At 41.2% G+C, this 27,396-nt stretch overlaps 1 protein-coding gene across 1 annotated transcript; it reads right to left on the minus strand.

Moving 5' to 3' along the window:
• PROSER1 (proline and serine rich 1) lies at window positions 1-27,385 on the minus strand. The gene is made up of 13 exons (XM_081214564.1): window positions 26,306-27,385; window positions 23,269-23,334; window positions 20,864-20,932; window positions 18,618-18,712; window positions 17,538-17,631; window positions 15,633-15,743; window positions 13,418-13,501; window positions 11,961-12,039; window positions 11,258-11,353; window positions 7,032-7,076; window positions 1,874-3,524; window positions 962-1,112; window positions 1-355 (listed from the first exon to the last, which is right to left on the minus strand). The coding sequence occupies exons 1-13, from the start codon at window positions 26,348-26,350 to the stop codon at window positions 233-235; spliced, it is 2,709 nt and encodes a 902-aa protein (XP_081070690.1). The 5' UTR covers window positions 26,351-27,385; the 3' UTR covers window positions 1-232.
• Window positions 27,386-27,396: the final 11 nt, after the last annotated feature.

A 27,396-nucleotide genomic window follows, 5' to 3' on the forward strand; every position in this document is an offset into this window, starting at 1 on the left:
TACTATTCTCCATACAATTTATTGTCAGCATATTTACATAGGGGAATGTTCATACTTAAAACCATTTTTAAAAAATGCAACCATGCTTTTTAAGCTCTTTTCCCAATTTCCCCAGGATTATCCTCATCCTCATTTCCTGACTTTTGGCCAACTGCACATTTGTCAGATTGTTCACTGCAGTCCTCAGGCGATTCTGATGTTGCTCTGGAGGAGAATATGCATTTAAATGTATTCACTGCCACCCACTCTGGGACAGGCCTGGCTGCAAAGAAAACGGTGTTCCTGGTGTTGAAGGATAGCTGGGAAACCCGTCCGGCTGAGCTGGGTAGCTTTCCAGAGCTGCAGCTGAGTGCACCTGATGCAGAGATGAACACACAGGTTAGCACAGTGCCAGATTCAACCAGGCCTGTACTTGCTTTGGCCTGTCCCACACTACAGATATTTAAACCAGGAAAGAAAGAAAAAATGTTGGGGCAAGGGAAGTCTGTTCAGTCTCCTGAAATTTGTAAGAAACATTCAAACTTCTTCAGATGTAGAGGTGCGCGGAAATGTCTTTAAAATGTTTAATATCCTTTAAAAAAAAATCAGCAGGTTTTCTAGAGAAAATTCGCCTTAATGGTCCATTACTTTAGCTTAAACTGTAGAAGCCCAGCTAAAATTTCACTGTCACGTCTAAAGATTCCATCTGTACAATCTCCAAACTGAGATTTAAAAGTCTGTAAGCAGGAAAAACAATTCTTACAGATGAAGATATTCTACCACCTTTGTTACCCTTCTGAAGGAAAACAAGAATAATTTGCAGATTCTGGAAGAATTAATCATCAAACCTCCAGATGTTCTGCTAAGAGCCATTTTTTTGGCCAGTGCTGAAATATCACTATTTATCTGTATTGCAAGGTTATCACTACCGAAGCTATGTTACACGTTACCGTTCTATTTCCACCAGGCATTGCCTACTTACCTGCTGTAACAATGCTGACTGTGCGGCTGCATTATGCTGTAATTCCTGCAAGGATGATTGTGAAGGATTCTGGGAAAACCCGGGGATACCGGGGAGGGACAAGAGGCCTGGAAAAACAGAACTGCCTGCAGCTTGAAGTCCAGATGATAAGCTAAAACGATAGAAGAACAGGTCAAAACGCAAATAAGGGGACTTCCCTGGTGGCCCATGGTTAAGAATCCACCTGCCAATGCAGGGGACACGGGTTCGAGCCCTGGTCCAGGACGACCCCACACGCCTCACAGCAACTAAGCCCGTGAGCAACAGCTGCTGGGCCTGCACTCTAGAGCCCGCGAGCCACAACTACTGAAGCCCGCGCGCCTAGAGCCCGTGCTCAACGAGAAGCCACCGCAATGAGAAGCCCGTGCACGGCAAGGAAGAGTAGCCTCCGCTCGCCAGAATTAGAGAAAGCCCGCGTGCAGCAACAAAGACCCAATACAGTCAAATAAAGAAAGAAAGAAAGAAAAAATGCAGATAAGACATAAAAGCTAGTGCTTCTATATTTGTCAAATACTATCTTAAGATGTTAAAAAAAAAAATCTGTTCCCTGTTGGAACCATAAAAGCCAGCCACTCACTGATATAACACTTTCCATTATAAAGTGTATTATTCTGAATCCAGTGAGTTTATGTTTGCTGTTTTAAAATCAAGATAAGTTACCAAATACAGATCCTAAAACTATCTAAGCAGGCATTGTTATTTTATATATTTATCTTAACATAAAACATTTTTCGAGCACCTAAGTGCCGACCCAGAAAAACAGAATTTCGCGCCACCCAACAACTGGATGCCGATTTTCATCTGAACGACTTCAAAACAAGAGCATGAACGAGTTAGGTGAAGGATGCTTTCCCCTCCAGACCATCTACCTACCCGGCTTGCGCAACCAGAGCGGAGTTGAAACTGGAACTAAAGGCGGAGGCGAACCCGGGGAGGACGGGAGCGGGCGACGGGGCGGTGGCGGCGCCGGTGGCGGGCGGCTGCAGCCCCGGGAACGAGGGCAGCGCGGGGGGCGCCCCGGAGACGGAGAAGCCGGGGTAGGAGGGAGCCGAGGCCGGCAGAGGTCCCTGCGCCACGGAGAAAAGCGAGGGCACAGCGGCGGGCAGGCTGAGCGGGAAGGCCGCCGCCGAAGCGGGCGCCGAGGGGCCGGGGGCGCAGGTAGGGGCGGACGAGGCGGGGGCGCCGAGGGGCGGGTGGGCAGCCTGGGCGAAGCCGCTGCTCAGCGAAGTGAAAGGAGGCAGGGCGCTGAAGACGGGGGCGATGGGCGCGGAGGAGCCGTGCGCGGGCAGCGGGAGGGAGGGCAGGGGGCTCGAGCCGCTCGGGGGCGCACTCAGGCCCGGGAGGCCCGGAAGCGCAGGGGCGAGGCAGGACGGTAAACTGACGGGCACCGAGGCCGCCGTGTACGCCCGCCCCAGCGCCCCCGGCAGGCCCAGCGCGCCCGGAGCGGGGGCGGGGGGTGGCGGGGGCGCCGGGCCCCTGAAGGCGGAAGGAGTGGGGCTCGCGGGCTCGGTCTTGATCACCACGGGCAGGCTGGTGGCGGCGGGCGTCGACGAACCGGGCGCGTCTGCGTGACTCGCGAGCGGGCCGTGCAGCAGGGCGGCCGAGGAGCCGCAGCCAGCGGGCCCCGAGGCGACGGCGGCGGCGGGCGCAGGCAGAGCCGGGGGCGTGGAAGCCGCGTTGGCGACCGGCGAGGGCAGGCCCGGGAACAGGGCCAGTCCGGGCGTGGAGGCCCGCTGCGGGCCGTAGCACTTGTTAGGGGCGGCCGCCGCAGGGTCGGAGCTCTGGTTAGTGAGGGAGGCGAGGGACGCCAGCCCACTAGTAACGGCGCAGGGTAACGTGGAAGAGTTGATCAGGTTGGTATCGTTTGATGTCAGAAAGCCTTTTAGAGCAGACAGAAGGGGATTATTTACACCCAGTGGACAGGCAACAGTGGGAGCAGGACCGCAGGCGATTACAGAAGGAGTCGGGTTGGACACACCTTGGGAGGTCGGTGTTAAGGTCAAGGGGAGACCGGCAAACACCGACGCCAGGGAGGAGGAATCGAGGTTGTTGGCAGAAGCGGCAGTAGAGGCGGCGGCAAAGGGGAGGCTGGTGAAAGGGGCCGAAGTAGAAGCAAACGTTTCGCTGGAAGCAGGGGTGGCCCGAGGTGTAGATGCGGCCTGAGGGGCTGGCGCAGGGGTGGCAGAAGGACCTGGCAGTGGAACGTGGCCAGAAAAAACGGAAGGAACGGGAGCAGATGTGGTGCTGTGAACAGAAGTCACCGGTGCAGCCAGCAAGGAAAGGGTTCTGATAACTGTTGGACTGGGCGTCGTTGGCTGAGGTGCGTGAACAGCTGAGACCTGCCCCGGGAGCACAGGGAGCACAGCGTTGAGCAGGTTCATCCCAGAGAGGGCGGCAGTGGCCGGTGCCGGCGGAGGATGAGTTCCCGCCTTGACCGGGGAAGCAGCAGGAACAGGAGTTGCCGCAGGTGTCGAAGGGTTAGACCCACGAGGAGAAAAGAGCTGACTCGCGGGCGCAGAAAACGCTGCGGCGGGAGAGAGAGGCAAGAATGTACCATCACGCTGAAATGGCAACTTTCAACTCAAAAGAAACGAATGAAAATTTTTGTAATATTTAACAAATGTCAGAGAACATCAATGACAGGTATACTAGGCTACTGCAATGTCTACACTGCTGGATTCCATCACCCTGATTTTCACCAGGGAGCCTCAGTTAGATCCAGCTGGGTTCTAGACTCTGCTCAGAAAAGCCTTCCAATTCACAGTGAGGAAGCCTTGACAAGTGAGCAAATAAACTTTCCTTTCATAGTTTCCCATTTTTCTTTAAAAAATTCAAAGAATTTACTTTGTGATTAGCGTTGGTGTACTTTTAATTCTCTCAAACCACTTGTCTAGAGTAATAATACAAATCATTTCCCCTCTTAAGAGCTTTCAGGACATCATTTCATCATTTTTAGAGGCATACAAGGCCATCTAGGATTCAGGCCATCTCTCCAGTATGCTTGGTTGCCACTCTGTGAGCTGAATTTAATATTCCAGATTATCGATCTATCCAGTTTTTCCCCCAAGCATTCTCTCATATTGACTCCTCTACATATCTTAACCTCTAACTTTACTTGGCTGGTCCTAGGAGCTCCTTTAGCAGCAAAGGCCTTGTCTAATTCATCTTTAGAGTCTTCACGCCTAGCCCAGTGCATGGCATCTGTGTGTTTAATAAGTGTTTGCTGCACTAGATATATCATGATTACCTCAACTACAGTCCTCAAACCCACCCAAAGACTTATTCTCAAGACTTCTAGAGTTTGCTACAATACTTTCATTCTGATAAACTCTACAAATCATACAAGCATTTTGGGGATGATCTGGGTTTGCTCCCTGAATCAGTTTAATAAAAGCGTTGGCCTCTGATGATCTTGTTGGTGCCAAATGGAATGCTATACTGCTATACTCACATCGGAGTCTGTTCAGCTGTAAACAGAGAATATTCCTTTTGCAGGGATAATCAACTGAAAGACATTTTCATGGACTAAGACTTAAATTTTTAAATCTATGCAAAATAAAGACTCTGGACATAAGGAAGCTGACATGGTCAATGAAGTAGTTCACTGTGTTAATCGTAGGTGGAGAAGGGACCATAGGAAAAGAACAGAGGAAACCTGCGTCTACATAATTCATTTGTACTAAGTGATGGCCAAAGGGTGCCGCCCTGGGCTCAACAACTTTTACAGCTGTTTTAGAAAATAAATATGATAGGAGAACTGACAAATAGTAATATATAAATATATAAACGTCAAACCCAAAAGATCTGTAGTTCATACCACAGTCATGTCATAAGCAGTTAATTTAGTATCAAGAAAGACAGCGATCAATTTAGAGTATATATGAAAATGGACTTGTATCTTTGTTTGTATTCAATTTGTTTTCCAAGAATTAGAAGCACAAGGAATATATGCCCAGTTTTGTGTGTGTAAATAATGTATCAAAAAATTATTTAGGTTAACACTGGTTGGGAAACATTCGGTTGGGAAACATTTGAGAATTCACTGTCTTATTTAACTTCATGCTGAGGACCATGTAGTTAATGACAGATGGCAAGGTAAAACCAAGCTGTCCCACAGTGTTCTTCATAGCGGCCTCTGTTGGAGATCTTTTCATGTAATAACACAAAAGCAATGTACTATTAATCACAGTGCCTGCAGTTACAATGGAACACAACAAAAATGATCCTGAAAACCATACCAGGAGAAATATCACTTTCCTGTCATCTAATTTGGTTGTTAGCCATAAAACACTATGTGTTAGGTCCTGTGCTAAGTACTTTACACCTGTCATTTCATTTGTCCTCACGTAACCGTCCCCCCTGGGATAGGCACTAACGCCCCCATTTTATAGATGGGCAATCTCAGCCTTGATGTGATTAAGCAACCTGTTAAAAGATCACGCAGCTATTAAGTGGTGTTCAAAGGATATAAAGTTTCAGTTATGCAAGATGAATAAGTTCTAGAGATCAGCTATACAACATTGTGCCTACAGTTAACAATACTGTATTATGTACATAACAATTTGTTAAGAGGGTAGATCTCATTAAGTGAGACCTTATCACAGTAATGATGATGATGATGATGATGATAAAAAGGTCATGCAGCTAACCAAGATTTGAACCCAGGTCTATGAGACCTTCGCACTTAAGCATTATACTAGTTTGTATTTATTTTTGTTTCTTAATATGGTTCAAGAAGGAAAAAAAAAATCTTAATCATGCTAACGTAACATAGCAAAGGAAAACAAGTGTGCTATTCCTAACAAAGGAATGACAAAGGAATAACTTATGACACTTAATCTACTGCTTCTCCTCAGAAACAAATCTTTTAATGAAGCTGAGCATAAAGGCTGAAGTTTCCTTAATCTCTTTTTCATAGAAGCCACATAAGCTGCTCAAGGTTACAAAGCTGGGTGGTGCCAGAGCCAGGATCAAAAACTATATGTCCTGACATCTCAGTGTCCTTGCCACCCTGCTATGCTACCTCCTTAGAATCTACCAGCTAAAAAGCACTGCTTCGGCACATTCTTAGGGAATGGAATTCTCCCACCGAGACTCCTACCCATGCACCATAACGATTAGATTCATGTGCTACTTTGCTACACAAGAACTGGTCCAGGTTTTGCCTCACACCAGAGCATCTCTTTCCTGACCGACCACGCGAAGCTTCAACTAGGGGAGAAGAGACGGTTACAGCGTTGCTGCCACCTGCAGGCACCATGGGCCACGTCTCGCCTTCCTCTTCCAATTCCACTGTCTGCTCTGGTGCCCTGTCTTCTTTTCTTAAATTAAATCTTTTCTTCTTCTATTAAATTACACCACCCCAGGGCTTCCCTGGTGGCGCAGTGGTTGAGAGTCTGCCTGCCGATGCAGGGGACACGGGTTCATGCCCTGGTCCGGGAGGATCCCACATGCCGCGGAGCGGCTGGGCCCGTGAGCCATGGCCGCTGAGCCTGCGCGTCCGGAGCCTGTGCTCCGCAACGAGAGAGGCCACAGCAGTGAGAGGCCCGCGTACCACCAAAAAAAAAAAAAAACACACACAAAAAAAAATAAATTACACTACCCCAAATACTTATTGAAATAATCAAGTCTAAAAGGTATATCTGACATAGCGTTTGTCAAAAAAAGGGTTTTTATCAAAAAGAAATTGTTTATATATTTTAAAAAATGAGGCTTCAAATATCACATAATATAAAGTGAATGCAGATATAATGCCACCTAGCACTTTGATTGCTTGAAAGTTTTACAAACAGGATACAAAGGCATATGGTTATTTTAAAATCCAGTTAGTATGTGCATTACATGTTGTATGTATAAAATGTACCGCTATTAAGCCACTTTCAGCAACTATCGATTACTTAAGTTTTTTAACCAGGAACTTTCCCTAAAGCATAAAGATTACAAATACACTCAACTCAAACTGATCTCAGTGATAACAGAGCAGGCAGCCAGGACAGACATCAGTTATCTCTGGATCAAATCTGGTACTTACCTGGATTCTGTGTAGGTTTTGACTGATTGGAAAGGTCTTCATTCTCTATGTGAAAATAAATAAATAAATAAAAGTTGATTTCAAGCTTTAAACAAATTATTCACCATCATAATAATCAGAGACTGGGGTCAAAAAAAGAAAAATCCAGGATATGTATGTATACTGTGTTAGGAAAACAACATATGCCTATAGAAAAAGAAAGGAAATAAACAAAAATCATAGTACTAACTATATGAAGATTGCTAGGATGATGAGCAACTGATTCCCACCATTTCTCCTTAACTTAGCAGTCTTGAAGCAAACACTGTTATTTTATAGGTATATTTAAGAAAGCTTTTGGGAAAGATGACGGCCTGAGTGTGCCATCTAGGAGAAAGTGCAGCAAGAGGGCAGTGAGGAACCACTATCACTGGCTAGGCTGACAGCCACTGCTGGGCACCAGTGCCTACAACAGGGAGGCCTGCAAGTGGAAGGTGGATGCTGAGGGCAGAATCTACTGCCGTCTGAGGAGCCCACCTCACGAGCCATGTGGACCACAAAGCAAACTGAAAGGAAGTGGCTCTGCCTATTTGCTGTACTCAGTTCTGGAAAAGACCCTACGCTAGGAGGTGTCAGGGAGAACTACCCTAGCTGAGGCTGACTTGAATCCTGTGAGACCGACAACCTAAGGCACACTCTTCCCCACCCCCATGGGAAAGGATCTGTCTAACCGAACAGGTCAAAGATACCAATGGAAAAAAATGACCCCGCATGGCTTGACAATAACTGCCCAAGAAACCAACAGTGTGACAGGCATAAGGTGCAAAGGGAACCCCCAAGCCCTGACATGGTGAGCAAAAATGATCACAGCTTGTTTAAGGGACTTAGTATAAATAAATGACTGAACAGATGGTGTCTATCAATGGAGAGTCCATGAAAGAAAGAAAAAGAACTTTAAAATCCTGTAATGCAGATTAAGAACATATATACACAAACTACTGCAAGAAAATACTGCAAGCAGAGAAGATGAAGACTTTAGGTATAAAAATCTAACTCCAAATTAATAAATGCAAAGAATGATGAAGATTAGAAATAACATTGCTGAAAGCTAAATTACTTAGTTGAAAATAAACAAAAATTCCATTTAAAATGGCAAAAATACAAAAAAAAGGGTATCATAAATGAATAGCTGAGAGACTTAAAATAAAATAAATACAGTGCAAAAGAAGAGTATTAGGAGGAAAAAAACATGAAAAAGCATTAATTAAAGAAATATAAGAACAAAATTTTCCTAAGCTTTAAAGACTTGAGTTTTCATATCCACAGGGCTTAAAGAGCTCCAGGAAAGATCAACGATAAGATCCGCACCTAGACATCCTGGCGAAATATCTGAACTCCAAGATTAAAGACATTTATGAACTCTGAAGATAAGGAATATTTTCTTTGTAAAGCTTATATAGAGAGACTACGGTTCTAATAAAAGAAAATGGGAATTGGTTTTCTCATCTACAACCCTACACATGCACCCTTTTTGAAAAAGCTACTTGGAGAAATTTTCTACTAGATGAAAATTAGAATGAGTATATGAGGACAGGGCATCATAGAAGAAACAGTTAAGAAGCCATGAGTTCAGAGGCACAGAAAGAAAAATGTATAGTAGTCCATCAAAATACACAAATTGATGAAAAAGGAGAGGGAGTAAGGAAGTCAATGGTGGAACGTAGGACAGCTGTTTTTAACTTCTGTACACTGACAACCATTAAGAATATGAAGGCAGTCACTAGTGATATTAAAGACAGAAATTCTAAGCTTGGGTAGGGGCAAGGAAACAAAAGTTGTTAAAAAATTAAAAAGCAATTTAATCCATGTAAACAAAAAAAGAAAAAAAAACTAGGATAAAAGAATAATAATGAGTACAAAAATAAAATGGAAGGACTAAGAACAAATATGTGATTTTTATGATTATCAGAAATTCCTATTAAGTCTCTTCCCCACTGGTTTAAAAACTCAGATTCAAACTATATATAATTTACAAAACAACTAAACAAACAAAATCAAATAAACAAAACCCTAAAAAAAAAGAAATTTGAAAATATACAGGCAAAACACTTTTGAAAAATGAAAACGAAAAGGAGTGAGGACCCAATAAGGGTCAATACCCAATAAGGCCAGAGGGAAAAAAGTTACAGTAAAGTGTAAGTCAGCTGACATCTTATATCCAGAAAATTCAAGAGACTTTCAAGAAAAAAAAAACTACAACAGGGAATCAGTAGTAAGTACCTAGAAATGAAATATCCATTTATAATTGTAACAAAAAACAAAACAAACAAACAAAAACAAACCCTCTAAAATCCCGAGACATAATCCTAGGGCAAAGAACCTGTATGAAGAAAACAAAATCTTCTTGAAAGAAGCAGAAATTAACACAACATTGTAAATCAACTATAACTCAATTAAAAAGCAAAAACAAAAAAACTTCTTACAAGGCCTGGGGGAAAAACACTACCATTTGACAGGATTTAAAGACATACATATGATTGAATGGTAAAACTTAATATCGTAAAAATGTCAAGTATCCCCAGATTACTATGTAACTATAAATACATAAATTCAACTCTTTTTAACTGTATAAAATGACCTTAAAGTTCAGATGGAAGAATCAATTTCCAAAAATGGATAAGAAAAGTATGAAAATATAGTGAGAGAAAGCTAGCCTTATCAGATGTCAGAATATACTATAAATCTGCTAATCAAATCAATATGGTACCATCACAACATAAAGTCACTAGATTGGAACAGAATAAAGAACCCAGAATAGGGCTTCCCTGGTGGCGCAGCAGTTGAGAGTCCGCCTGCCGATGCAGGGGACACGGGTTCATGTCCCGGTCCGGGAAGATCCCACATGCCGCGGAGCGGCTGGGCCCGTGAGCAGTGGCCGCTGAGCTAAAGAACCCAGAATAGAGCCATGTGTGTAAATGAAAACTTAAGATAAATGTATTATTTCAAATCACCAGGGAAAACAGATTAGTTAATAAAGACTGCTGGCATGAATGGACTGACTACCATCTGCAAAAAAAATTAAGATGAACCTCTATTTCACCCCTATGTGAAAATAAATTCCAGAGGGAGTAGGAATCTTACAAGGCCTAAATTACCTGGACTACCTAGGGTTAAGAATTTCTAAACTAAGGTAACTTGGTTCCAGCTTTTCTTTCACAGCCTCTATCTGTCTATGCAAAAATGTAAAACCCTAAGGGCAAGAGGTACCAAAAACAAGGGCAAGAAATAAAATGACAAATACTGGAAAAAATGTTTTGCAACTTTAGTCAGAGTACTCAGCTGCAAACAACGGAGCCACTCTGGCTAGAAAAAAAGAATTTATTAAACACTAGGAAGTAACTCTGAGTCTCTGGGAAGGGCAGAATTCAATTAAGACAGAACTTACTTTAAGTTCTATCCCTACGCTACACATATACAGAAATAAATGGCAAGTGAATGAAAAGCTCTACATTTAAAAAGAATCACTACAATAGTAATTAGGGAATGTAGCTGTCACAATGTTGAAATGGGAGAGGGTTTCCTAAACAAGACATAAAATTCAGGAGAGTCAAATAAACAATAGCTGATCGAAAGAAAAATTAAACTTTTGTAAAAGACAGACAAAAGGAGAAAGCAGCTAAATCAGCCTTATCAGATTGGCAAGAGTAAAAAAGAAAAAAAAAAAAGCCCCAAACTGATAATATCCCATTTTGAATGGGTGTGAAGAAACCCTATGCTCACATACCCTCACTGGCAGGTATAAACAGGTGCAGTCTTTTTGGAAAACAATTTGACAAGATAGAGAAAAATATTTACACTTCATATCCCGTATTCCCAATGGGCCCAAAGAAAAAGGCTGAACTGGAATATGCTGGGGAGGTTCAGCCCTTCTGAGCACCTTCTTACAAGCCTTTCCTCCCCACGGCAGACAGAATGTGTTCAAACGGCGACACGCATTAAGTCGGTGATGCTTTTCCACAGCCTGTCAGTTTCCTGCTCATGAAGAATGGTTCTTGTTTCTACAACCTGCTTGTGTTCACACATGTGGGCCGAGGCTGCTCTAGTGGAACCTGTATGTCGCACTCAGATCCAACATCACGCTCCGGGACCGTGCTCCCTGTTAGGACACCACCACATCCCACAACCACCCCCTCCAAGTGTACCACGTACAAGTTATTCACTTTTAATACCCCATAACATGATTTTACCTGCTGCTACTGGATTAGGAGTATATGGAGGTGGTGGGGGCACACCTGGAGCTATGACATTGGCTAATGGTACCAGACCTGCATTGTTATAAGCACCTAAAATAAAAAGATAACAGAAAAAAATATATAAAATTTAGCATCATTCTGAGCTCAAACTGTATTGACGCAGCTATCTAATTTATTTCTAAAACTGTTATATAGTACAGTTGCATTTTACACAGAGGTTTGGGTCTACGGTTGAGTGAAAAGTGAGATCAAATGAGACAACCAGAGACTTCTATTTCCCACTGCAGGCTCACTCCAGACATAACTCACTGAAGGGCATGGTGAGCAGAGCTGGCCAGATTTAAATTATCTGCCTTTTCTGTCAAGCACACACACTCGGCCTTTTTAAGTTAAATGCATTAATGATGCCTTTGAATACCAACTATCAAAAAGGGATTCAAGATGATTTACCCATAAGCAAAAACCCATAAAAATAATTAATGATGAGAAGTAATATACAATTAATTTATCAAAAGGAAAATATCCTAAATAAACTCTGTCTTCTCCACTGTTGTAGACCAAGACACACGGCAAAATAAAGCTCATGACAGCATATTTCATAAGTGCTCCAGATTTCCAAAGTACATATATCAACATTTACTTTCAACTTAATAAAGAGCAAAAAGAAAAAAATGTAAAATCTGAAAGAGCGCCTTACTTGGTGCAATAGTTGCATGTGGCCGGCATGGAGGTATCGGATAAGGAACGGGTTTATGTGGATTGTATGTTGAAGGAGGCTAAATGAGGGGGAAAGTACAGCAGTTAGGAGAAAATCAAGTAAGCCGTCTCCTGGCAAAACAAACTACAACTTGTCTTTCAAAACATTTAGGCCTAAGAGGCCAAAAATGCCCCAGCATATCAAATGCCACTGCACTAATACATGGTACAAATGAGGAAAATGGCTTAATAAATGCGGTTCCTATTAAATTCCAAAGATAGATCCTGCCAAAGACTGCTGTGGAGGTGTTTATTTTTTAATTTCAGCTGTAAAACATCTCCAGTGAAGGGCCAAACCTTATCCTCAACAGCAGATTCTTCTCTGACCCAGTCTAAATTAATCCAAGAATTCCTATCTCCTCCTATGGAACAGCTACTCAAGAACTTCCAACATCCTCCTGAGAATTCATCTTATCATTCTTACCCTCTTTTCTCCTTTTGGAAGAAAAAAGCACTATTTCCTTTAGCATCTGGCGTTCTGACAACTCTAGTAGAACGTAGACTGGAATTATGAATTCAGTAACTTAGTCTTTTTGCCTTTTGAAATCCACAAATCTTTCATTTTAGAGTTGATAGAACTTATGTAAGTAACAAGGAACATTCAAAGGGTTGATCTCCAGAGAACCGGAGGTATCCAAAGATAGGCCACATGCTGTACTTTTAACTACAGAGAGAGAGAGAGAGAAAGACAGAGACAGAGAGAGAGGATGCTAGAGCACGCACACCCACTCGAGGGGGCTGGCACTCACGCTCCTGCAGCAGAGGGGATCCACTGGTGGTTAGGGACCCAGACTCTCTCTAGTGCTCATAACGGCAGCCCTGGATGATGTACTAGTCCTGCCCGAGGACTATGATCTGTGACTAGCTTGCTATAAACAACTGCCACTAGAGTTCTTGTCAGGTGGGCAGGCAGGACTGCAGAGTGGCTGTGTGGAGGCCTCCAGTATGTCAACTCCAACAATCTTTCAACCCACGGGCCTGTCTTCTCCTGTTCAGTTCATATTCCAATCAATCATTCTAATCACTCCCTTGAAAATACTCTCCACCTCCTAGCTCCATTCTTACTTCACTAACACTAATGCTAATTCAGCCACCAAACCACAACCTTTGTTAAAGTGAACTCTCCGCACTTCACATCTCCAAGCAAACAGCTGAATGTGGCTGCAGAAAAAAGTAAAAACAGTTCATCTGGTCTACCTTTAAAATAAGACATTAAACCTCAATAGGGCCCTTAACACTGTTAACTAAGTATACTATATTTCCCTAGGCCATTCACTTTCCTACAGTTTCTAGTATACTTTAAGCTTCACAACACAAAAATGAAACTTATGCCTTGAATAGACAGAAAACTAAATGTAAGAGTTAAGACTTGTTCCATCATTTATTTTCTAAACATACTGGTTTGGATGGTCCGAGAATCCGTGCAGCTATTCCTTTGCCTTCGTTGGTACACTCTTCACCATCTTTCTTCAAAGGGGTTCCCTATTAAAAAAAAGGAAAAGGAAAGATAATTGACACTTAAAAAAAACCCAAACAGGGCTTCCCTGGTGGCGCAGTGGTTGAGAGTCCGCCTGCCGATGCAGGGGACACGGGTTCGTGCCCCGGTCCGGGAAGATCCCACATACTGCGGAGCGGCTGGGCCCGTGAGCCATGGCCGCTGAACCTGCGCGTCCGGAGCCTGTGCTCCGCAACGGGAGAGGCCACAACAGTGAGAGGCCTGCGTACCGCAAAAAAAAAAAAAAAAAAAAAAAAACAAGAAAAAACAAAAGCAAAAACAGAACAAAACAAGACATCCACTGTATTACACAGAAAAGGATGTAACTTGGTAGGAGATTAAGGACTTGGACAGCAAACCCAATCCTGCCCTGGCTGCCTGATGCTGACAAAGTGCTCGACCATCCTCTGCCACAGAACCCTCATTAACATGTACAGAGGTAGAAGGAAACACACAATACACATGGAGATGACAGAAGAGGATAAAGTATGTTCTAATTTTTGGGGGTTTCCCTGGGGGTTTCCCTGGTGGCGCAGTGGTTAAGAATCTGCCTGCCAATGCAGGGGACACGGGTTCGAGCCCTGGTCCGGGAAGATCCCACATGCTGCGGAGCAACTAAGCCCACGAGCCACAACTACTGAGCCTGCGCTCTAGAGCCCGTGAGCCACAACTACTGAGCTCACATGCCACAACTACTGAAGCCCGCGCGCCTAGAGCCCATGCTCCACAGCAAAGAGAAGCCACCACAATGAGACGCCTGTGCACCACAACGAAGTGTAGCCCCTGCTCGCCGCAACTAGAGAAAGCCCACGTGCAGCAATGAAGACCCAACACAGCCAAAAATAAATAAATAAAAATAAATAATTTTATTTAAAAAAAAAAGTACGTTCTAATTTTTTCTCTGCGCAACAAGGCCAGAGACAGACCTCCAGTGTTACAGTGTATAACGCTCAAAGAATCAAAGAGTTCTTGTATTAGTTGAAAATAGGTAATAAAAAATGGTGTTTTCTACAAGCAGTAAGTGTGATAGCTTACACTGACCTCATTCAAGACTGCTATAATTAACAGATCAAAATAAGTTGACACCCTATTACAACGGGTCTCCCTGATAGCATGTGTTCTAAATGGTACATACTAGTATGGAAGCCAGCTTCCAAGGTGGCCCCCAGTGACCCTCAGCTCTTACTGCCCTTGTGCAGCCCTCCAAATGAATAGGACTGACCTGTCTAACAAATAGGATATTCCAGAAATCATGGCCGTTGACTCCCAAGTCTCAGTGATAAGAGAAAACACAGCTTCTGCTGGCCTTCTCCGGGACTATCTGCTCTGGTGGAAGTCAGCTACCATGTCAGGAGGTACTCAAGCAGCACTAAGGAAAAGTCCTTATGGCAAGGAACAAAGACCCCCTGCCAACAACAACACTAATTTGCCAGGCATGTAAGTGAGCCACCTCGGAAGCTAGGCTTGTGTTTCAATCAAGCCATCAGATGACTACAGCCTCATGAGAAACCCTGAGCCAGAACCAAGCTAAGCCTTTCCTAGATTCCTGATACATAGAAACTGCATGAGATACTAAATGTTTACTGTTTCAATCCACTAAGTTTTAAGGTTATTTGTCACACTGCAATAAAAATATACCATTTTATGAAAAAATTATTTCACAAAGAATTCTGAGGAACACTGGGTGATACAAAAACAAGTGTGTTTCTCACGGGACTTCTCAGAGCCTTTATTATGCAACATGATTCTCCAGGAAGGAGACGCTGCATTCAGAGTTTCCCAAACACACTTAACTGTGAAACTGTCTGCAGAATACCAAGAATTTGAGAAATACTCCTTTACTACATGTAAATCAGTGCTTCTAAAATACTTGGAAAAATAAAACCAAATCATCCTCTTTTCCATTTGGCTTGTTCTCCTCTACATTTTACACAAATAGTTTAATACAGCTTACGTATGAACTTTCATTCAGCAGTGAATCTATGAATTACATTGCTGACATAGCAAAATCCCTTTCCTTTGTAGACACATCATCAACTGGCATTTTCTTTAAATAACATTAACTATGCTCAATTTCATATGAAGAAGTTGCATATATAGCCACAAAAGTGTACTTACTGGGAAAATTCCATTTATGCGACTAGGTTTTCCTTTGGGATATGGATTTCCTGGGATTGTTCCACAAGAAGATATCATAGCATGAGGAGCTTTGCAGCCCGCCTTGAAAGCCTGTAAAATAACAAAGAAGAGGGTGGTTAAAAAAAAAAAATTAAATAGACTCACAAATTAAGTATTCTGGATGTTGGGAAGCCCTGCTAAATAACGTGAATTAAGGAACAGCATCACATTCAATCTGTTCATACATCAATCAGCACTTCCACTGGTGAACATGACCAAAATTAATAAGTAAAATCACTTCATTTAATGGAATTATTTAAATGGTAATAATGTTTTTAATGTCACAGATAATAGACTCCTATACAAAGATATCTTCACAATGGATTTTGTAAATTGTGTGCAAAGAAGTCCATTTACTATCTGATATATCTCATTGCTCCAACAACCAAGAAATAACACTGTCCAACTCAATAAACACCAAGCTCACATTACAGGTAAAGCAAAGAGAGCACAGCCATGAAAGAGACATGGTCTCCACTCTGAAGAAGTTTACGTAACTTAGTGGATAAAACACAAACAACAACATGGGACATTGGGTGTCCAAAGAGCTATACTGATGAAAAAGTAAGAGTTCTCTGGGTACCAGTGTTCAACACAATGTTACATAATCATGAGATACACTGAAGGAGGAGATCTTGGTCTATAGCTTATTTATTATTGTGTCCCCAGCTTCTGAAATGGTGCCTAACACATACTGAATTAGTGAAAAGCACTGTAATAGGTGACATATATTCTAATGGATCTATACTGTATAAGAATATCAAGTTAAACATATATATGCTGTATTTTATAGGTATATATGATATTATTAGCTATATAATCCAGCCCCGTACTAAACATGCCAACCCTAAAAATCGTCTCAATTTTTGGCTATTATAAATAGTACCTGGGTGAGTGCCCTTATATATGCATGTGTGTGTTTCTATTCATTTCTTTAGTATAAATTCCTAGAAATAGAATTTTTGGGTCAAAAGGTATGAACATTTTAAAGGCTCTTCAAGTTTGCCTTTCAGAAAAGTTGTACTAATTTACATTGATTAAAGGACCTATTCCACAGAAGACTCAGGCCCAGATTATTTCTGAGATGGGAAAGTCACATGATTAGAATGCTTCATAAGGAAGAAAACTACAGTAGTAAATGCCTAATGCCTTGAAGAATTTAGTCAAAAAACTCGATGAAGTTATTAAAGTAAAGAAACGTGGGCTCAGATCTTGCTTTTGCTACAATAACTTATGCCTAAGGCAAGTTCTCCACTCTCCTGAACTTGGTGGAGGGCGTGAGGATTAAATACGATTGAGCTGCAGCTCCTAGGGGAGCAGTCGATGCCTTCCTCAAGCAGCTTTCTAATCACTAATTCAGTTTCCAACCATCACAATCCTAAGAAATAACTACCTTAAAGGACGAATCAAGTTTTCTAGGCTTGGACAAGTACTACTTCCCCGACTCTTACAGATTTTAAATTAAAAAACTACAATCTTGCTTTATTACTCATCTTTTATGAATTTGATGAAAATAAGCCCGATGACAAGGCAAATTTAAACAGTCAAGTTCTTAAATACATAAAATGAAAGACAAAAGCTTGGAGCCATGGCAGAGCTACCAAAGGACCGAGAATAAACACCCCATGAGGCTCACGCTGAGGGCTGGCTTCTCACTCTCAGGCCGTCTCTTCATTCACCAGTGTCCCCCTCTCCAAAGACTGCTGGGGTGTCATTCTTAACCCATCACATAACAGCAGTCAGGTTATTCAACAAAGTTAACATAGGAATAAGACTGTACTGTTTTCTTCATCAGCATTCAGAAAAACCAACGTACCATTTATATAGCAACCTTAAGGAAATTACCTGTTCAAGCACTCTCTTGCACCGTTTCTTCTCAGACATATTTATCCTGAACAGATCTTCAATGGGACGAGAATTCTGTGCATCAACAATGTTTCTACCAAGCAAATACAATTTAGCTTTTCATTTAAGAAGCTGGACACACATATTTAATACACAGATATATCTGAGTAAGCTTTCCCCATGACATAATGACAAAAGTATGATTATTAGTTTTAATTGGTGAATGTAAATAACATGTTTATATGAAGATGGTAAATATAATAACTGAACTGACATTTATCTGGCTACCTGAAAGTAACAAAGTAATACTTCAAATAAAAATCACTATTTTGAGATTCTTGCAAAAATACCCTCTCAATGAGTGTCAGGAGAGCTACTGGCAAAAGAACAAACCCATGTGCTAAATGCCTAAAAATCATGGTTGATCTAAAAATGAAGTTTAACCTTATGCTTCATTTTAATTTTGTGCTTTTTGTGGTCATTTACAAATATATAAGGGACTTAAAAATGCATATGCTGTAAATAAACAGCAACTTCTAGACTCTTACATTATAGGAGAGTAGGTTCCTTTTCTCTTACATTCATCACAACCTTTTCTCAAATGTCGTGCTGGGTGCTTTCACACATCTTACAGTATTTAAAGTTCACATCCCTACTAAGTAGATGAGATCCTTATTTTCACAATTGAGGAAAATAAGATCCAGAAAGAGTAAGTATATATTAAGTCAAAAAGATACACGTTGTCAGAACGTGGAAGAACCCATCTGACTATAAGTCCTCTGGCTTTATCACCAAGCCTTTCACGTTATTCAGAGTGGGAATGCAAAGCAAGTCACCGAAATGCAGACAAACTGAAATAATTAAACTCGATAAGCCCCACTATTTTATAAGTTACAACCATGTGTAATAAGCACACTAGATACTTAGATATAAGAATTCAGCTCTATGCTTGCATAGATTTCATTAGAGTTCCATTTACTAATATAATTCTGACACATTAACATACACTAATGAGTTAAAAAGCATTTAAAAAGTATTCCAAATTTTTCTCCAATGAAGTAAAAAGAAAGAAATACTTACGAAGCTAACAGTTCAAGAGCAACTAGTTTGTCTTTACTGAAGGTGAAACAGTTGAGTATATTGACCACTTCTGCTGGGTGAACAGCCACCATTTTCTATTAATATAAAAAATAATGAGAAATTTTTTCAACATGAGAAATTTTCATGCAAGAAATTGCCTTTTGGGGGGAGTGTAATTAAATGTTCTTAATATAAATATCTGAGATGAAAACTGCTTAATCAAAAGTAAGTCCTGGGCTTCCCCGGTGGCGCAGTGGTTGAGAGTCCGCCTGCCGATGCAGGGGACGCGGGTTCGTGCCCCGGTCCGGGAAGATCACACATGCCGCGGAGCGGCTGGGCCCCTGAGTCATGGCCGCTGAGCCTGCGCGTCCGGAGCCTGTGCTCCGCGACGGGAGAGGCCACAGCAGTGAGAGGCCCGCGTACCGCAAAAAAAAAAAAAAAAGTAAGTCCTAACAACTGTGTGAATTAAAATTAGGCTTTTCAATGTAACTATTTTAATTGAAGAGCTAAGTTCTCAATATGTTCATCTATGGAAAAAAAATTTACATGTTCTACTTTCCTCAGAAAGGCTATATAAAAAGGGATATTTACAAATATGGGAGATACACTGCTCAAGAAGTTAGAAAAAATTATAATCCTCAGTTAGAGTGCTAGATACGCCACAATCAGAACTTCCTAGTGAAGTCCATGGCACTGAATAGTGTTATTAAAGAAAGGTACTCCAGTCACATCATTAGAGGAAAGATGGGTTAAACAGGTCTCTTTACTGAACTTTCTTAAGAGCCTTGTTAACGTGCACTGTGACAATCCAAGATTGTGTGGACTGTTACATAATTTATTTGCCTAGGATACCTACATCTTTGAAAAGCAGGTCAATTTATAAATGTATGTTAACAGTGCAGGAAATTCAAAAGCAAAGTCAGGATAAGAAGACCAGTTAGAATCAACTGATCAACAAAAGTGGTTTTCAAACACTTTAACTCCTGTACCACCAAAAGAACTAGTAAAACCATATACCCCATTGCGTGTTTTTAAATTGACATCTAAAAATTTTGCCGGAAGTTTTACATATCTGCAAAAGATAGATCTCCTTATATGTAAGTTTATTACATATTTCTGAAAACCTTGGAACTACTGATCTAGTTCATTTACTTTATGAAAATGTCCATAACAGAACCTGTCAGTCAGTCTTCAGTAGGAAAACAGTCAAATCAGACTTACTTTGTCTATAAGTGCACTATGGTGTGCCTGTGCAGCCTTCTCACCTCTGATTTTTAATTCTAAGGTAGGTGGATAGGCAAGCCAGCCTAAGAGCTTTGTCATGAGTTTGTTGTTCTGATAAAATAAGGCAAGGTTTGTTATCAGTTTGTTTTCTGTTTGTTGTCCTGATAAAATAAGGCAAGGTCTCCATCAGTATTTCTTACGGAAGCTCTGTTTTGCTCTCCCTCTCAGGATAGTGCACTGTCTCTTTGGTTCTTAGAGAAAGATTTTCACCCCCAGCTGATGGGTGAGAAAGAGAAGAAGCACTAACAGACCCAGCACTTTCTTAGGCAAATTAGTTTAGGAAGCTAAGGATTGTAGATTTCCTTAAAGCTATCAATGCCTGATACTCCCAGGAAAATCTTCCTGTACAGCCAGATCCTGTTTGACTTTGATGCCTCTGTTAATCTAGGCTCTAGAGCTGTGCTATCCATACAATAAGTCGCCACTAGACACGTGTGCCTGTTTAAATTGAAATTAAATAATACCTTAAAAATACCCTTTCTCAGACAGATGACATGTTTTAAGTGCACAAAAGCCACATGTAGCCAGTGGTTACCATAGTGGATAGAGCCGATATAAAACATTTCCATCATCGCTGAAAGTTAATTTGGACAGTGTTGGTCTAAAAAATGTAAGTATAAACCAGTCTGACTATTCTTCTAAGACTAAATACAAGAGGGTGAAGATATACAAAAATAAAAGTAAATAAAAATACTTAAGAATTCAAATCCTATGTTTTGCTTGCCTATAAATATTTTCTACTCCAATCTGCCAATTAGGACCCTGTACAATTTAATAGTACAGTACATACGATTTAAATTTACAAGTTTTAATTTTTTAACATAGTTATTTTGAATAATCAAAGTATAACGAAATTTAGCGCCAGTATCTAATGCAAACAAATTACAACTTGAGATGAATTAGAGAAAACTAGGGGGGAATTCAAAATACTTAAATTCTATATTCTAAGGAAAAATACTTACATGCTGTAATGCTTTCATTGCCTTCAACTGAGGCTCAGCCCAGGAGAAATATCTCAGTAAATCAACCACCTAAAAGCAAAGAACTAATTTAGCTCTAATGACAGTGTGTTCGCAAACATTTCTCCAAGATTTATTTCAGTACTCTGAATTACTATTCAAAGTGTGCTGCCTGGGCCCCGGTGATGAGGCATAAGCATGACACCAGAGTTCAGACTGGGATGATGGAGTAGCCAAGTGTAGCTACTGAAATTTAAATCAACTGAAATCAAATCAAATAAAAAACTCAGTTCCTTACTGGCACAAGCCACATTTTAAGGGCTCAACAGCCATATGAAGCTGGTAGCTACCATGATGGTTACTGCAGAGAGAGAGAGAGAGAGAGCATTTCCACCATCACAGAAAGTCTTGGACAGCATTGGTCTAGAATAAAGGAAAGTATAAGGTACAGGAAGAAGAAAGTACCTGAAGAAAAGGAAAGCTGGAAAAGTACTAGATGGAGATAAAAACATGGCGTAGGAATATAGAGATATAGTATGAATGGAAAGTTTCAAAACATTTAGTGGAGAATAACAGTTTTAATCAATCACAAAAGGGTGTTCAGTGGTGTGGTTTAGTGTAGGTCCACTAACTTCTACTCTTTAACTCACATCTGGAGGGCATACTACTCTTACTTAGACCACAGATCTACTCCCTAAAAATGTAAGAATCACCCTGAATCACGCCAGCAGCTTCTAAATGGGAAGTCATTTTGAGAGCACAGGCAGCCAGGCTCTCTCCCACTACCACCAGCGAAGTTCAAGTGAACGAGGGAGATACTGTGCAACAGCCAGGAAGAGGTGAGCAGACACCACGATCACAACACTGAAGTCTCTTTGTGGTCACCACCACCTGGGTTCACTGCCTCCAAGGACACCCCAAAAGGGGAAAAAAAGACTCAAGACGAGAGGGTAATAAACTCTGGGTTAATGAATTATTTTACTGTGAGCTCCTAAAAACGTGTTAAGGCTTCAATTATTCCACAAAGCGAGGCTAATGTTAGGAACTGGTGTGGTCTGTGAAGAAGAGTAAAAATACTTTTCACTCCTTAATGAGAGATACATAAATAGCAAACAAGTATTGTGGGTACTTCCTATACAATTTTCTAAGAGTGTATGCCCTTACTTTTATGAGAATAATGTTTTTACTATATATAGTAAATGGCTACCTGGGACTTTACCAACCATAAAACTTTATAAATTATCATGTATGATTATTATATTATAATAATCAATATAATAAGCTTAGAAGGTCACACTTAGAAAGTAGCATGATAAAATGTTTAATAACTTTAGCAAAGTAATTAAATTTTTAGCAAAGTCATTAAATTTCCACAATAGGAAGTTATCTACAAAATTTCACATATATACACAGAAACACAAGAGAAGGAAAGAAAAGCTATCAGCTATGGGAAATTATAAATCTTTCTCTGAAACATTTAAATTTAAAAAAAAAGCATAAGGCAGTTTTGAAAAGTAATGGGATAGCTGAAAAACCCTCATTAAATAGGCAGCAACATGTGCAAGTCACAAAGTAGCTTTGAGGAATTTAGTAGGCAGAACTACAGGCTTAAAGTTATTCAAGTTTTGAAAGTCTTGAGAAACAGATGAAAAGTTGGAGCATTTACTAACTCCATCTATAGATTCATCCACTGTCTACCCTACTCACGTTCCCAACCTTTTCTGTTCTTCAGATGTACATTTCCATTTCTGGTCTATTTCTCTATCAAGTATTTTCCAAGTATCTCTTGGAAATCCAGCTTTCTCTGCATATGTGTGTGTGTATATGCATGCAAACCTGTTTTTCAAAATCAGCAAACTCCCCCTAAAGTTGGGTGAAAGTCCCCACTAAACTACCACACTGAAAGTATTAGTCTTCTGGCAGTTACAGAAACTACTTATTAGACACTATTTTTTTTCTTATTTGCTAAAATTTTTACTTAGTGGCTTCATGTAAGAACATATATCACCATTTGTTCAAGTTTTATAAAATGTAGTGAATTTTGCAATTACTGACTCATAAATACTGTACAATTTTGGGCATGTTTACCATTAGAAGTTTACAACATATGATACTGTGCCCAGAATATAAACACTTTGAACTGCTTTCTTCAGACACTGCATTTAAAAATCATGTTAGCATATGATATCATGGTGAAAGTGGGTATGTTTATAAACTACCCCAACTATAAATCATGTAAAGTTTTCTGCTAAAACTGAAAGCTTCTCAAGTTCCTAAATAAACACAGCAACAAAGTAAAAGCAATTCTGAACTTGACCAGCAGGTAAATAAAGACATTAAAACAGAACATCAGTGTAAAAAAAAAAAAAGAAAAAAAAATGCTGTTACTTAAACAAATAAAGGAATACCTGTTCACTGGAGAAATATCCGTGCACATATTCAATTGCTTTTAATTTGTACTCTGTCAAAACAGCCTAAAAAACATAGAAGAACAGAATGAATATATGTAATCATATGCATATATCAAAACTGCCTAAGCAACTCAAACAGCCCTGGCACAAGGAGGCCGATAAAGTCACCATGGTGATGTGACATTCTACCTTCCCAAGTTCCATGCTGTAAGGGATACACTGAGACAGCCGGAGAAGCCCCTGGGCCTCCCTACTCATGCCTACAAAGGAAGGGAACAGAATTTTAAGAGATATGATTCGACATTAATAGAAATTAAGTATTCCTGGAAAAGTAACCGCAGTTTTAAAGCATCTAAAATTCAACAAGCCGTCATTTTTAAGGTTAAACGTACTACCCGTTACACATTCATCAGATAATTATTTATTGCACACCTGTATGTGCTAAGTGATGGAGAAACATGGATAAGACATGGTCTAGTCCAGGCTCTCAGTATTTCTACAGGGATGTGAACCCAGGAGCCAATCTGTGCGCCTGACACTAACTGGCAGTGAGGCCTCTGAAAGGCATTTTAATTGCCCTGAGAGCCGCCTCACCAATCACTACCCACCTCAGTTACTGTGAGGATTAAAACAGTCAAGAGTAGATGTGACACATAATAGGGAAGTTCAGAGAGAAGTCGATGGCCTTGACCCAGCACTATCTAGAGCCGAATGAAATCATGTATGATCTCCTTGCAACTATATGCTAAGCTTACAGATGGAAACACCAGACTATCAAAATTTGGTAACAACTACTCATTAAAAATCCACTAATGCCCTTTGTATGGTGACAGATGGTAACTAGACATATTGTAGTGGTCATTTTCTAGTATACAGAAACATGGACAGTGTTGTAAGTCAGTTACACTCCATAAAAAGAAAAATCAACTAACCCCTTTGCATTCACTACAAAACAATCATATGTGTACTTTTCACATGCATCATTCTGCTAAGAGAAAATACTATGACCAGTCAACAGAGAAACACATCCAGGGAGCTCAGTAGCTGAATTTTCACTGAAAAGGGGGAGGGAATGGAATTCTGGATAATGTACTCTTGGGAGTTTGAGTATTATTGCCATTATTGGACACAATCAAAAGCAAGTTTCTGGCCCAAATCCTGGATTGTGTTGATGCCAAGCCATGTCTTAATTCTTTGATCAGCACCTGAGAGGCCCAGCTGTACCCCCAGGCACAACACCATGGCACTCAGGAGTCAGACTACCCAACTCTGGACAGTGCTCTCGTCCCTCACCAGGGGGGTAACTTTGAGCTGGCTGGTTAACTTACAGATGCTAGACCTGCCCTCTGTAAAATGAGGGTTGTTAGGAGGATCTCATCAAATAACGCATGGAGAAAGTGCTTAGAACAGACACACTCAGTTAAGTGCTCAATAATAAATGACTATTATTATTATTACCCCCTTCTTAAAAAGCAAATTAAATATTGCTTTTTCCCCTCCTTTCTTCTCCCCTCCTATTTCTTTTTCTAGTGTCTTCTTACATGGCTTTGTTTTAAATGACAGTAGTGACAGCCAGTATTACCCACAGACGTAACGGTGACATTCAAGAAAATATTACCTGGTTTAAACTGACTTATATTTGCAAAGTCTGAGAGCAATTTTTAAAAAGCCAACAGTAATTCACACACTTAGATATGCTTGTATATTCATCCCATTTTAATAGCCTAATACTATGTTGATGTATCTAATTATTTGGCATAGACAGCAAAAGATGTATTTTGATTTCAGACCAGAAATAAGGACTTAAGTTGCTATGTATTTGGTTTTAATCTCTGGAAAGTTTCCTATTCCCCTCATTAGTAATTACTATGTCATCTTCCCAGAGTTTAGAAGGGAGAGAATATGCAAACCAACACTCTATAGCTTCCAAAGGTAGAAATCAACTGGTCTACCCGAACAAATTATCTTCTCATAAACCGTAGTTTAACATCAGCTCACGAACAAATTGTGGCAAATTCTAAGTATATAATTATCAAGCTAATGTTTTATTGCAAATTTTCATTGGACAAATTGGGTTTGCAAAAGCAGAAATTTCATTCAAAAAAAGAACACTCAATATCCTTACAAATGTAAATTTAACCTAAAGGAAAACAACATTTTGCTTTACAGAGAATGAAGAAAAACAGCATGTCCACAAGCAATTTTATTAATAACTTCGTAAGCTGAAATAAATAATAATCACCAGAGCACAAGGTAACAAGTCTTTTCGCGTCAACAAGGGTCTTAAAGATATGAAAATGGCGACATAATTGCCCGGAAATTCTAAGCAAAGGACTCTGTATTAGCATAAGAATGGTTAGTCAGTCCTTCCGGGTTTAACTTTGTAAACTCTTTTTGCGCTTGAAATAGTGTTAGGCTCAAGGGTACAAGCCAAATTTTTTGCTGTCTGTGGGAGGTAGGCTATGCATAATAGCCTCAAAATGAAGCAAAAACTTGAAAGCAGGAGAAAAAAGTTTTGAAATGCGAGTGTTTGAAGCCCATTCCTAAGAATGACTTTAAACTTAGTGCCACACTTATTAGGACACTAATTTTGTCCGGCACAGGCAACAAATACAGTCCGCTTATACTCAGATTTTAAAAACCTGTAATAATAACTACCGTTAAAGAAACTCCCTACGCTATTACCTCTAGTTTTCACTCACTCTTACATTACTGAAAGATGAGGAAATCGGTTCAGAAATATTAAAATCACTTATCCGAAACTACAGAGCTATTAAAGATTTGTAGCGGGTTTCGGAACCAGGGGCTCTGAATATAATATCCGCAACACCGCACTGATTCTCAAGAAGTTTAGCGTTAACATAATTTCTATCGTGAAATATATCAAGATATAAACTCCTACTCTATACGTTAAAATTCCAACCAGTTTTGCAGTCCTTAAACCCGTATTTTACACCATCTGCACGCAGTCCCTCAAAGAGAATAAATCACGAGAATTCGTAGTTCACAGATTTAAGGAATTAAATGCAATTACCTTTCTAATTTCATCCAGCACCGTTTCAAAGGACTTTTTGTCCATCTTGACTACTATCTCGACGAGAAGAGTTACAGTTTCAATTACAAAACGTTCATCCCTGGTCCGCTCCGATAATAAAAACGTTTACAGCTGAGAAGAAAAAAGATTCAAGGAGCAGGAGAAAGGATGCAAAGAGGTAGAGTACTTCAAACTCTGCAAAAATTTCTAAAAATGGAGACTTATAAAAACTTTTTATTAAAAACAAAACCCGTCAGGCTTCCCCAGCTTCTTTACACAAAGCTTCAGGACCCCCTCGGGGAAGAGAAACCCGAGGTTCGGTAGCCGGAGGCAGAGCGTCGGTCCCCGCAGCTCAAAGGCAGGCGCCGCCGGAGGAAGGTCCGGAAGCCGCCTTCCCGAGTGGAGCGGCCCGGAGAGCAGAGGCACCCGCGCCCCGAATCCCGCAGGAGGCGAGGAGGGAAGCACCGGCTTCTCGGCCCGCACTTGCACCTCGGCCGCCGCCGGCCGCCCCTCACCGCCGCGAACCTAGTCTCATGGCCCGCCTCGCGCTCACTCCCAGAAGCTCCGCCGGACTCCTGGGTCCCGTAGCCCGGGCAGCAGCGGCCTGGCAGCTCTTTGTTACCAGCTGCCACCGCTTCCGGGAGCGGGCCGGCGGCCGGCGAGCACCGGGAGCCGGGCGAAGGGGGCACAGTCTCAGGTAGGGGGACTCCCGAAGACCGCAGCGCCAACGGCGCCAAGAGCCCTTCCTGGTTACCCCCAGAGCTTCCCCTGGCTCGTGGGGGCCTTCAACGGAGCCCGTCGCGCCAGAGTAAAGTCAACTCTGCGCCGCCAGCTGAAGCCACTCTTCGCGGAGAGCCTGTGGAGGGGGTCCTGGTGTGGGAATGTAGGTGTCCATAGAGGATGCCTGGATGTCTCGGAATTGGATGAAGTTGAAGTCTTTCCCAGAGCCTGAAAGTTATTAATCAAACCTTAATTCTAAGGTTTGATTGTGCTAATTATTGGTTGTTAAGTCTGAATTTAAAAGAAAGAACGTCGAGTGGTTAAGGCATATCTACGGGCGCCCCGATTTTGGCTGACTGGAGAGGTGCACA

Source organism: Mesoplodon bidens (assembly GCF_964165515.1).
Source record: "Mesoplodon bidens genome assembly, chromosome: 17".
Classification (NCBI taxonomy): domain Eukaryota; kingdom Metazoa; phylum Chordata; class Mammalia; order Artiodactyla; family Ziphiidae; genus Mesoplodon; species Mesoplodon bidens.

Bases quoted from the DNA above. Each gene is read 5' to 3' on its own strand.
- PROSER1 (XM_081214564.1), bottom strand. From the start codon at position 26,350: ATGGACAAAAAGTCCTTTGAAACGGTGCTGGATGAAATTAGAAAG. The intron at 20,933-23,268 runs GTATTCCTTTAT...CTTTGCTTTTAG, and splicing joins GATATTTCTCCAGTGAACAG to GTGGTTGATTTACTGAGATA. The intron at 15,744-17,537 runs GTAATTTCCTTA...GTTATTTTACAG, and splicing joins GCAAGAGAGTGCTTGAACAG to GCTTTCAAGGCGGGCTGCAA.